At 44.0% G+C, this 13,569-nt stretch overlaps 1 protein-coding gene across 6 annotated transcripts in view; it reads right to left on the bottom strand.

Annotated features, from left to right (window-relative positions):
• Positions 1-13,569, bottom strand: part of LPP (LIM domain containing preferred translocation partner in lipoma) — a 322,361-nt gene that overhangs the window by 141,902 nt on the left and 166,890 nt on the right. For all 6 annotated transcript variants that reach the window (XM_053985940.1, XM_053985939.1, XM_053985937.1 and 3 more), the window contains one exon: positions 10,702-10,824. In XM_053985940.1, the coding sequence (XP_053841915.1) occupies positions 10,702-10,824 (123 nt within the window). The remainder of the gene's footprint in view (positions 1-10,701; positions 10,825-13,569) is intronic.

Raw genomic sequence — 13,569 nt, 5'->3', positions numbered from 1 at the left:
TCCAGAAAAAGAGTAAATATCATTCAAAACAATATCTGTACTATCTCCCTGCTGAACTACACAGTGCTCAAAAAAAATCCAGCTGAACAACTGCTTTTCTATCACTTTTTAGGACTGTAAAAGGACCTTAGCCACACAGATATCCCACGTAATGCAGAGTTGATCTTTCTGCAAACCAGCAGAGTAATCAACCCTAACATCTTCTCTTTCCCTCTTGATAATCACAGCTTGAAGCTGCACATGCATCCTGGCTTTCTGCTGGATGGAAAGAGAACTGTGCCTCCCATCTTTCTTGAATTCTCCTTGGATCACAAGTTAATGGTTTGGAAAGACAGCACCAAAATTGCCTGAGACCCCAGGATGACTGGAGTGATTGCTGATACAGAAGATGGCAATTCTTCATGGTTCTGAGCTGCCTGGGACAGGAATGGGTTCCCATTGACACCTTACAAATCACTCCAGAGAGGGTAAGATACTCAGCCTCTTGTCAACCCAGAGAGAAACAATAGTGCTACTTATGGCAAGACAACAAAGTCTCTGACCTGGCTTGTGCTGGCAATCGGGTGAGATGATTGCAACAATCCTGCCTGTGAGGCACATAATGCCATGCAAAATGCACAACCTGCCCTTGCTCTTACTGTACTCATGCACACGGAACTACTTCCTTCCAAGTGAAGAATTCATTGTAAGACTCAAAATATTTTGTTTGGGCAGGGAGGAATCAGTTTCAGACTGCAAACATTGGCAGAAGTATTTATAACTGCTTCAAAATCTCCTTTTCCTGGCCAGGTCTTTTTCTTTTTTTTTTTTTTTTTTTTTTTTGGTTTGTTTGTTTAGTTTTCTTTTTTAAATCTGTGGGGGAAAACAGAAATACCCATTGCACTGGACCAACACATTACTGATTTCCCATAGAAAGAGCAGTTAGAGTGCTCACTTTCAGCAGTGAAGCAGCATGTTAGTTTTATCTTACTGTAATATTTTTTTTTCATTTCAGCCTCTTTTACATACTCATAGAAGTTTCCTATTCACTACTGAAACACCATATGGTGATAATATATGCTAACACAGGCACAGTGACACAGTCCACAAGCCTGCTATTGAGCAAAAGTTGACAACATAAGGCTGAGAGAATTGTAAGTGCTTCCAAGCCACAATAAGTACGTCACCTAATTGCATTTTACTGTGATGCAAAGAAGTCTGAGTCAAGGAAAGAACCTCCCTACAATGAAACTGTAACAGCCTGGAGTAATTCACAGTTACTTGAGAGCTAGAGCAAGGATCTATCAATTCATGGCTTTCAGATACAGGCTAGATGTGGGTTGGGTTTTTTTTTAGCCTAGGCAGCTTTAATATAAAGAAAGAGACAATGCATTTCAGCATCACAGTCATCTCTCTTCCCGTTCCAGACAGGAAGGCCAAAGGCAATCAATAAGAGAAAATACAGACACTGCTTCTCAAACCATTCACAGATGCCTCTGCCTCTTATTTTAATGAACTAGGTTTTGAACTAGAACATCTTGGAACAATCCTGAGATATATTCAGGCTACAAATGGATCAGGGTTATTTACACACTGGTAGCAGAGTCTGATGGAGAAACTACAGGGCCAGGTCTCACTTTTCTGTGGAGCTCTAGGTCCTCACAGGTGGCCCTACCTGAAATGAGGCTGTGAATACACCTGATCTGCCTTTGGAATGGCCAGCAAGGGCTCCAGGGAGAGGTCCTTCCTCCTGGCAGGGCAGACCCTCAGAAAAACAGACCACAGAGAACAGGATGGACAACAGTGAGTGACAACACTATCCCAGAATGTCACTGATATCTGTCCAAAGCCCTGTTTTACAATGATCTGCAAAGTCTCTCTGTGCCTCAGCTCTCCATGTGCAGAACAAAAAAACCAAACTTCTCTCACCCCAGGGCACAACAAGGATGGGGACACACGGAACGTTGCAAGCGCTCGCGCAAATATTCCGCAATGAGCAGCAAGGACAAACTCACAGAGGCCATACTTTAAATGCCAGGGCTTCCCAGTGTTTTAAGCCCTCACCTTTCAAACTGTATTTAGAAACTACCACTGCAGAAGGCAGCTGCCCTCCTCTTCTAAAGAGAACAATCCCACAGGAACTCCCATCAACAGGATCTATACCTGCACTGCAATGGTCTCTGGCTAGATTCCAAGCAATTTCAAGGCACACCAAGGCAATGCCCTCTTTGCTGTGAGCATGATGCATGAACCACAGTCGTCACTCCCAGGTGGAAACAGCCTGGGGAATACGCCCAGCAGAGTCCACAGTGGGAGCAAAGTCCCAAGTGATGTATTGCCATGCAGGTGTTTCTACAAGTTGCTGTGCTGTTCCCTTGGCGCTGAACTATTTCCTTTCCCTAGCAGGGAGGGAAACGCAGCTGGTTCCTCCTGAGCACAGAAGAGAAAAACACAACACAAAAGGAACAGAAACCATAGAGAGCAGAGCAAAGGAAGCCTGATTTCCTATGGACTTGTGTCTTGCATCTTGAGCGGACTCTGACCCTTCCTGTTCTCATCTGTTACCTCTCCTGACTGCCCCTCCACTTCCCTTCTCCCCCTAGTATTAGCCTTGGCATTTGTCTGTGTGTGTGTCAGCCAAACAATCCATGTACCAGGTCAGAGATCCTGGTTACAGCACAGTCTGGAAGAGCAAAAGTTCAAGTTGCCTGCAGGACACGCAGCCAGCTTGGAGCTCGCTGTGCACGTGTGCAGTGGGGCCACCCATGGGCCAAGCAAGGACAGCCAGGGTGGCCCCATTGCACACCCTGCAGCTCCCCAAGACAGGGATCTCAGGGATCCCTCCTCCCCAGCCACAGAGTTCCTCACACAGATACCCCTCCCACAGACCCACTTAAAATGGTCACAGAAATCAAACCATATGTGGGGAGCAGCCAACTGCTGGACACCACTGGGTGCTGAGTAGGAAGAACTAATCAACTGTGCTTTCATTCCAAAATGCTCCAGTTATTTCCTTGGAAGGCACTGGGCAGAAGAGTGGCTGCCACACATGGGGAAATCAACCCCACACCTGAGACTTCTTTAAATCTTTCTGACAGGGGGTGTTCTCACACACACTCTGCCCATCTGTTCCAATGGGGTATGAGATGAAGATAAATCCATGACAGGGTGCCCATGGTGTGGCCTTAGCTCCTCTGGTGACTCAGACACAAATCAAGTCATCTGATCTCCCAGTGCCTAGGTTCCTCCCCTGCCCATGAGCCAGCCAGTGTACTTCCCCATTGCACAGGGCTGCTGTCATGGTGGTGAATCTGATGCCGCTTAAGCACTCAGATGCATCAACCCATGCAGGAACACGAACAGAGGCGGCGTCCCAACAAAACACAGGTTCCTGCCCCAGAGGCAGCTGCTCTTTGCAGGCTGGACACACGGACACCTCATGAAGCGCGCCACAGCCCTTTGAGGAGAGTGCCAAACTACACCGAGTGCCAAAATGCAAGGATGGGGAAATGATGACAGGCTTCCTGAGATGATGGCTTACAGCAGCTCGGTCCCATTGTGGGGAAAAAGATAGAAAACAAAACATAACAATAGGTAGAAGGCCTTGAAAAGCTGTAGAGAATAAGAACACTGCTCTCAACCACTCACAGCAAAACAATCACAAATGCAGAATGAGAAAAAGACCAAATTATGCAGTACTATTTGTTTTTTATCACTGTTCCCAAAGTAAATGTTTATCTTTATCCATATACAAATTTGAGATGCCTGCACAGATTTTAAAGTCCAATACATCCAACACTAGTCATCACCTGAAGTTTTAGCCAAACACGTAGGCAGAAAACCAAAATGGATGCAGAAAAAGAGAAAGGGAAAAATGGAAAAGAAACCCTTACTGATATTTCTGTGAACTTGATAATATATCAGAAAAAGAAACAGCAGGAGTAGTGCTGATTTATTTTCACTCTGATGATAGTACAAGAGGAAGAAATAATACCCTGCAAAGGTCACTCTTATCCTGTTCATCTGTGACAGGCTGATAATCCGGGATCTCAGAAAACTTTCTTTAAAAATCTTCACGGACATGCTCTTATCAAAAGGATTAAGGTTTAATACATACCAGCAGATGCAACCGATTCAGGCATCTGCTAATCAGAGCAGCGTCAGTTGCTGCACGCACTGGCTGGAGCTGATGACTGCAGGAAGGTTTCCCTTCTTATAAAGACCAAATCCAAACACACATTAAATCATCTCTTCGCTGTGCCTCCCAACTCACATGTTCATGGCTGAGCATCCCCATCCTGTGCACGCTCCTGCCTCATCCCATGTCAGGGATAGCAGGACAGATGGGCTGCTCACAGCCAGCGCACCCACCGTGGTCCTCCCAGAAAGCTCCAACCCAGGGACCACCTCAAACACCACCTACATGGGGTGGGAATGTCACTCTGCCTTTGGAGAGGGGAACCACAGCAGGAAGCATTTCTGGATGTAGGGGCTTTGCATTTTGAGTGCTGGGAGGAACCTACTGAAATCACTCCAGATGGGACACTTCCTTTCCTACTTTCAGAATCCACATGGATTTTCCAGACAGCACAAAGCCAGTGTGCTGTAGCCAGAAGCAGGAGCACAGCTCTCAGAGGTGAGCCCATCTTTGGAATAGCCCATGCAATTCCTGATGTCCATGACTACGGCAAAAGTGCCACAGCCCACTGAGAACAGCCACAGTCAGCACCCTGCAGTGAGTCTGCACAGGCCATCTGATGCTACTACAAGGGCTGGAGCTCACCAGCTCAGCGCCAGCTGGGCACACCGCTGTGAGCCACTGTCATGCAAGTCAGCAAAACAGCAGCACTCACGGCCTTCAAGAAAGTGTAGCACAAAAGCTCTAGAGTAGCTAGGATGGTCCTACTAAAAGGTCATTAACCCTTTAGGATGGACAGCAGATGCTTCTCAGTTTCAGCAGATGAGCCTACTTCCAATGAGCCCTCTTGTCGTACAACAAAGAGATTCAAATGCCTAAAAGCCCAAAAGGCACAGAACTCAAGAGAACAAACACAAAGAGCACTTTGCAATTGGGAAAGCACTGCCTGGCTACAGTGCACTGCTTTGCAAAGATGCCTAGCAGTTAGATGTGCTCAGACCAGCAGAATGAGGCCCGGAAACTTTTATTTACCTCAAATATCATATGGGAAGATGATAGAAGCTAAGCCATCCCTTTCAGTCCAAAGTGAACATCTGAAAAAGCCATATTCCCCTAAGTCCCATAACTGAGGAACCATAAAACTCTCTGTCACATAAATGCTACAGGAGGGAGGAATTCATTCTGAACCCACCAAATCAATCTCAATCTGCTTGTACACCTAAATTTTCTTTCTTAAAAGAAATAAATACAATCCTGACAACAACTGGAGTTCTGTAACATACTCTGTGGACTGCCCTTCCAAAATCCTTTTGGTGCAAACCAGCCTAAGCAGCCAGGCTCAGGCGAGTACCAGGAACAATGAAACCAACCCTGAGCCTGTACTAACAAATTTGCACACTGTTTTGAGTTCAGATTCAGTGATCTGTTTTTCATACAGCCTCACAGCCCAAACCAAGAGCAATCATAAGGATCTTTCTCAAAGCTTGGGGAATGTGCTTCCCCTTGCTGGGTTGGAAGCTTTGATCACAGCTCTGCATAAACCAAGATAAAACACCTGAACTCTCAGCCATGCATTCCTGACACAGCTATAAGTGGGGCATTACAATTAGAAATTCACACGGAAGAGACTGCCTAGGAGTCTTCAGCACTCAACATTTTGCCTTGTTTTGTTTTGTCTTCAGCACTCAACATTTTGCCTTGGTTTGCGATTGTACAGCTGAAACTGTTCAATCCTGTCCCACCACTCTGCAAGAAAATACGTCCGTTGCCTTTTCTCTGCTTTTACTATCCCCAAATGGCTATCAAAAGAAGTGACAGGATAACCACCAGCACTGTCAAACATTTAAATCCCTTTTAAATTCCAGTCATTACAAGACATTATTTCCCAGTATGCTTGAAACTTAATGAAAATGTATCACTGATTTTTTAAATTTAATTTTCTTTACATTTTTATTGTTTTGTAGCTCACAGCGAGAATGAGCCCCTTTTCCTTCAAAATAGTGCTCACTTTGCCTTAAAGTGTTGGATAGTGACAGGTGCCTAGTACTGGGGGCAATGACACAGAGGCATGAATCCTTAGAAATCTTGCCTAACTCTGCCTTCACGTTCCCCACCTGTTTGCACAACCACATCACCCAAAGGCCTTCAACCCAGACCAAGGTTCCACATTGCTACATGCCATACACATGGGGAGTAAGAGGCAAATCACATTGAAGAGGTCGCCAAGCTATAAGGACAGAAGAGATTTTGAGAGGAAGGAGAGGGGAAACACTACATTCAAGATCATTTAGTACAGCAGGGGTTGCTGGAAATGAAACAGGTCTCCAGAATGCCAGCCCAGTTCCCTCTGGATTAAGCTGCCTCCAAGAGCTGTACACAAGCAGATTTCATCTTGGCCATGGGGCATGGTCAAGCAAGATTTTTTTGCTATTTAGATACTTCACAAATATTGGCCACAGAGCACTTGCTTTTAGAAAAATCTTAAATACCATCAGACCAGGTACACTTATTACCTGGTACACCTCCCACAAAGTGCTGTTTTGCCAAACAGATATTCTGTTGGAAATTCAGGATAAAATTCAAGAGTTTCAGAAGGTAGGTGTCCAATTCCAGACAAAGCAATCATCATTCAATACATAATTCACAGCAGGGACAAAGAATCTTGAGCTTACATATGCTGCTATTGCCAGTATTTCATTTTCGTAGTCTCTGCTGGAAGCCCTTTCTACAGAGTCACAAAGTTTTCTTGTTTTTTAAAAAATGCAAACACTTGTTTTATGGGCTGAAATTTGGCATTTTTGGTTTGGGGTGGATTTTTTTTTTTTTTTGATTAAGGTCTTGCTGCACTGATCTCTTATGCAAGGATTTAAGGAGAACACGTAAAAACTGGGGAAAATACCTTTTAATAGAGGAGTCAGATGACCACAGCATTCACTAGGTCTCTACTTACAGGGTTCACACAATTTATGACTTGCCCCTGCTCCCATCCATGGGAATTATGCACCTAATATCTTGTCTTTTACTAATGCCTCCTTTTACTAATGAAAGATACAGTGGGCTCTCTGCCTCTGAACTTTCCAATGAGTTACTGCAATTTAGAAGGTGTGATATGCACACAGAGGCACACTGCAGCTACACAAGAGGAGCTCTGTACTTTACTCATCACACTAGTACTTCCAAACTGCACCAAATGAGAGGAAAAAATTAATTAGATTTTTTCATAGTGCATCTGCAGTTCTTCCCACAACACCCGAGGCAAGTTAAGCCTCATATGCTACTGCAGTCATGGCAATTTTGAGATCATCTTGGTCATCTTGTCCATTTTAATTTACTGTACCAGAGGGCGAGTACTGGTCATGCTGGTGAAGGTCATGCAGATTCTGTCTAAAACTTCTGTTCTAGATGAATTCTTTAAATACAATCTCTCCTACACCACCTCACATGACAGAAAACATCCTTAGATGCTGCTCTGTTGAGGCGAAAGATGATGATTTAGTCTTGTAATTTTCTGTGCTTTTAGGTATGTGCAATTTTGAAAGGAAAAAAACTTGCATTTAATCACTTCTGACTGCTTCTATGAGTCAGTCAGAGAGACTTTTGCTTGCAAGACATGGACTCAGCCCAGGTCACCTTTGCTTTCCTACTCAGCGGCCATTAATTAGGCAGGATCATGTGTTACCAGGAGGGCACTGCTGACCACAGGTGTCCAAACTCTCTCCCTGCCTTCTATTAATGGTGGTCAGTTTCAGCTCATGGCAGTGTCCTTTTCACCTGCCCAGCTCACAAAAAACGTTACCAGAGTGACACTCAGGTAAGCAATGCAGGGATGGTGCAGAGATTCACACTCACCCGTCCTCAACAGCAAGGGCTAAGGGATGGTGTCTGGGGTTGATGTTGGCCCATCCTTTCCAAGAAACATTACATCCCTCTGTGTCAGAGGAACCCCCTGGTGCAGTGTGTGTCTTTGCAATCTTGAACTTGTACCAAGGATCAAAAGAGCTTCCCTTCATGTGAATTCATGCCAATGGGCAGCGTATGTTAAATAAACTGCTTGTCATTACCCTGCTATCACTCCTACTCCAGTGAGAGAGGACTATGCTACAATTTATCTTGCATTGCTTTAAAACTGTCTTGAAGATAATATAAAAAAGAAATGCAACAATAAAATTTCTTATTCCAGAATAGGAGTATCCCCAAGGGCAAGGTATTCCTATAAAATTATTATAATGCTTTGACCACATAAGCATAACTGAAAATGTCCTCTCTGAAAACAAGTCGTAGCCCTTTTTTCCTATCTGCAGCCATTATCCTGATAAATTTGGGAAGGTCAGCTAAGGTGTAATCCAATAAATGTGCTGATGTTCTGAGTAAGTACCTTACAATTTGCAGCCTAATCTATTATCCTACTGTAAGACCATCAAATGACTCACCAGTTTTAATACTTAGTACAGATCAAACAAAGGAAAATATCAAAGCTTTACATTCTAGTTCCACCTTTCAAGGACTTGTTTGAGTACTCATTAATTACAGCAGATGATACATCTAACTCTGGCATTTTATTTGTCTAACTGCTCTAGTTAGAAGTTTCTGTAGCACTACTTTTCACAGGACATCATTATGTTAAGCAAGAGATGCCAAGAAGTCAGATAGACTGAACAAATCAAGCTGGGATTTGATCCCAGAGATGGAGTTCAGCTTCTTCTGCCCACCAGGCCACACAGTGTGTAATGCACCTGGGAGCCTCACCATCCAGGTGCTCCTGGGTGCAGGTGACAAGTCTGCAGAGCACCCACCCAAGTTGTGGCAGAAAGCCATGGGAACAAGCATGTGCACAAATGGGAATGAGCACATCATCTTGGAGGGTGATGAACTTCGGAAGTCAGATCAAGTCCCAGACTTGGGATATGACTTCAAATCCTCCAGAAACTCAAATACACCTGCAGATGTTTGCATTTGGACACAGTGATTTTTAAATTTTTTCTTTTAACAGTAAAGGCGTAAAATAAAAGTGAAAAAACAACCTATTCACAGAACCCCAAATCCCAAAGGAAGAAGCATCAGGAAACTGTCAGCAGCACTGTCAGCAAACTGTAGATGCTCCATGAAATACAGAAGTACAGAAGTTACATGTCCCAACAAAGATGTCAGAGCTGACTGGGCCGTTGCTGAGGATGATGGGGAGCACAAATCTCTTTCACCCAACTCCCCAGTAGCAGTGCGAGTCTGTAAAGCATTCCCCAGTAACAGTGTGCACTGGTGTGTGTCTGGCCCATGCAAACAAACTCAACATGGGTTATTCACCACAGTGCCTCAGCAGAGCTTGTCTCATTTATCGCAGCAACAAAAACCCACTGGGAAAAGGGCAGAATTGTATCTGGTTTACATTTTTGGTCTTTTTGACTGACTAACCCAAATTAGACTATTTTTCATGGACAAGTCTGTAAGTTTATGCAATAACTGTGCACATGCCACTAAAAGCCAAGTTTATAGGGAGGTCTCTGCAGAAAAGATGGAAATCCAGAGCCTCTGTGTGCAGGAGGGACACTTCCAAAAGAGCACAAATCTGATTTCACTCTGCTTTTGCCCCATTTGCAGACTTGAAGAGCAGCAAATCTAAAGAGATTCCGATCACTACTTTAGCTCTGCTTCAAAGGTATCATTTCTCAGTTACTTAAAAGAAATGGAGCAATGAAAACAACCAAAAAAGACAAATCAAAAAGAAGGCTTGTATGGATACTGAGTGTGCACCCATCACTGACTTATCTCTTTGATACTTTTGACTTTTGGGGCTTTACTAAGAGAAATACAGGATACTTACAGCTGTATACAGCCTATAGACCCACATGCACATAATAAATGAGACCAGTCATGAGACTAGGAAGGAAAGACAAGGCACAAACATATCTAGGATGATTTTATGAGATCTCAAGAATTGCCCTTTTAAAAGTGCCTCCGGGGTGTCACCACTTCCTCTGATAAATAGATGACATCTCACCAGAACTTAAATAGCTCCACTCAAGCACTACCTAGATGAGTGACAAAAATTAGCCAAGTCACTGTCACCCCTGCAGTCCTCGTCTAGACACAGCAGAGAAGTGCGAATTCCAGTCTGCCTTGCTGGGCTACAGCCACCCTGACAGCTGAGCTCTGATCCAAGCCACTTCGTGAGATGTGGATATCTGGATCCTTCTGGCAGCCCGACAGACTCAAGTTAACGGAACAGAAAAACAACAAGAAAATAAAAGTACAAAGTCCTTGTGAATTGAGAAGGTTTTAATTCACGAGTCATTGTTGGTTGAAAGTTGAGGCAAATGAAATGCTATTTTTTTCAAGTATTTTTCTAACAATCTCTGTGGCAATCTGACAATCGGGATCAGAGGCCCTTTGCTCAGAGGTGCGGCAGCTTTTGAGCCAGTGCCCCCTTAGAGCAGCTGCGCCCTTCTCCCCATTGACAGCCACATCTGGATGCTATCAGGAGGAACTGGCTGGCCTTCTCACAACAAATACCAAGCACTTAGCAAATTGACTCCAGAAGTCGATGCTGGCCCCTTTCCCACTCTGTGTTTATGCAACGTGCAACTAACCTGTTGAGTCCGAGGTTTGTAGGGAGAGCTGCTCTCTAGGTCAGCCAGGATGCTGGTCAGAGAGTCAATTTCTGCATCTAAACTGCACCGCCTCTCCTCAAGTGTCTTGCCACCAGGATTCACCTTAAAGAAGAAAGAAAAGTTCCAGTTATTCAAACCACTTGGCCTGGCACGCGGTTTCTTACTGTCCTGATGGAGCTGCACCCATGCCCAGCAATAACTCTTGGGTTGCAGGGACAAACATGCTGAAATCCCATCACTCCCTCCAGAACTAACAGCAAGCCTCCATCTCGCAGGAATTTATGCTGCTTTGGGGCTTTTCTTTCACGTATTTGCCACAAGGGTCCCATTGTGTAAAACTGACTGGGAGGATTAGCAATTCAGCAATCTGCTGCTAGAAGAGGCAGGACAATCCCCACATCATAAGATGAAGATGATGTTTTATAGAAGGATACCTTTCTGGAAATACAAAGCTGGGGACAGGCTTGGAGCACCTGGATCCCAAGAGCATCTCTTCTGCCATGTTCTCATCTCAGGCAAAACACAAACAGAACAGAGCTACAAACCACAGTAACCAGTGACTGGCAACATGCACCTATTCTTATTTTAAATCAGTTCTTGGTAGGTGTACCTGTCTGATTCAACACTTCTTCACAAATTTCATCTGAAAAAATGAGCTCCTTCAAGGAGGAGTGAAAAAGTTCAATCCATTTCTAGCAGATTGAAGGTGAAGGGTGTGATTTGCAACAAGCAGTCACAAAACAACATAAGTAAGGTCCTTGTGAAAAGGCTTTTAATGCAGGAAAGCCCATGCCCAGAGCAAATGTCAACATGCAGCCAAGGACCCTAATTCAATACATTTTGCTTTCTTTCTCCTTTCAAAAGAGCCCAGTCCCATTTGTACCCAGGCTGGTAGGGACATCCACTTGGAAGGGAAGAGACGTGAATTTTCACCACCACCACCCACCTCAAAGTAAAACCCAGAACTCAGTACCACGGCAGAGCATGTAACCTTCAAGCCACTTGAAGAGCATGTAACCTTCAAGTTAAAGGGCAGTACTGCAATCCCTGCTAGAATAAGCATTTTTAAAGGGGACTCATTCCCATGCTCTGTTTTTGATAAATCAACCTAGTCCAAAACCTCTAGGAAGGACCTTTGTGCTGTACAGCCCAACCCAACAGCAAGTGGGACCTCTCAACAGGACGCAAAGTAGGTAAAGGCTAGGAAACATCCACCTCAATGTTTTCAGTGCTTTGGGAACTAGGCAGCTCCACTGGGAATGGGAAATTTAAGAAACCCAGCTGAGGATCCATGCCATGGACAAAGTAGGTGCTAGGGGCTAGCCCCACTGAGCCAGGCCACCACCATGGCAGGCAGAGAACCCCAAGTTCTTGAGTCAAGTGAACTATTACACTGAAAGTCTTTTCTCAACCTGAGTTATTTGTCTTCTGTTCTTCCATGTCTTACTTATCTGCAAATCCCCTGGACAGGACAGAGTCTCTCTGTATACGTGCATCTACAGAGTTCAGTGTAGAAGAGCTCATTCAGAGCTTGACAATGTCCACAATAAAAATACTAAAGAATTACCAAACAACTCACCTAATTTCAACTGCAAAAGCTGTTGAGACCATACCAGCGCCTTGCCACAGACAATCCAGCTCTGTTTGCCTTCACTCTCACCAAGTTACTTCAATTTTCCAAGCCAAAAATTTGCCTTTTCCTTTGGCTCACTGGCTGTTCCAGATAGTTTTCATTTAAATTTCATTTTAGGTGCAGTCGATCATTACCTGTTTTAAAGAACTCCCCAGTCATCAATTTGTCACATAAATGGCAAGTTGGTCAAAGAGAGACAGGCTATGCAAAGTAGGCAGCCTCTGATGTGACAAACTTATATGTGCTGAGGCATTCATTACTTCCTAATGATTATTAAATCTTATTGGATTACAATATATTTGGCTTGACTAACAAGAAAATGGAGGTTTATGCAAAACCACACCATTTAAAAGGCTGAGAGCGAGGTTGAAAAATACTTACAAACTCGACTCTTGCCTATTTTTATTATAGAGCCAAAGTCTTTCCATCCAAACCATTGTTCAAAAAAAGAAATATTTTTCACAGGAATTAGCCCAGACCATTACTCCTGACTAACTGCAGGCACCTGTTTTTTTAAATCTGCAAAAGTGCAACTTCTTTTTCACTTCATGGCTTTTGTTTGGTTTTTCTTCATCTTCCAGTTGTTGGCCTGTAACTGCCACAGGCTTCTCTGACAGAAAATCTGTGACTGCTCCACTCCAGAGAATTTTGAAGCTAAGCAGCCAAAAGTCAGCCTGGAAAGGAGAGGGGAGATGAAAAGGGCATCCAAGGCCCCAACATGTGAGGTGATAAATCAAGCCAATAGCAGACCCAGGAATAACACTGGAGTCCACACAGGACCTGCTTGGTACCTTGACCCTTGGTACCTTGGTACCTTGAGAGAAGGGATGGTGGCAGATGAGAAGATCAGCCAATTTCATTTCTGCTTCTTAGCATTTCTGGGCCATATTATTCCCAGGTTCTCATTCCCCAGAACAATTATGCAATAGCTGACTAGCAAATGCTGCAGAACGAGTTATAAGACTGTAAAAGCTAAATGTCCTTAGGAAACCTAGAAAAATAAAACACCATAGAAGCATCTCTATTGATTCTGGGCTCTGATTTATTTATTCAATTAAAATATAATCAACATAGATTAAGAGCCCAACTCTACAAATGCAGGAACACAGTGCAGTGCAACAGTGCCAACGAATGACACTACAGATGTATGCCAAGGCCTACTGGGGCAGAAATGGACTTTAAAGACATTTAAGAAATGGTAATCCTCACAAAGA

The sequence above is a fragment of the Vidua macroura genome, chromosome 10 (genome assembly GCF_024509145.1).
Source record: "Vidua macroura isolate BioBank_ID:100142 chromosome 10, ASM2450914v1, whole genome shotgun sequence".
Taxonomy (NCBI): domain Eukaryota; kingdom Metazoa; phylum Chordata; class Aves; order Passeriformes; family Viduidae; genus Vidua; species Vidua macroura.
The sequence above is the reverse complement of the archived record's forward strand: the minus strand, read 5'-3'. Positions and strand labels throughout refer to the sequence as shown.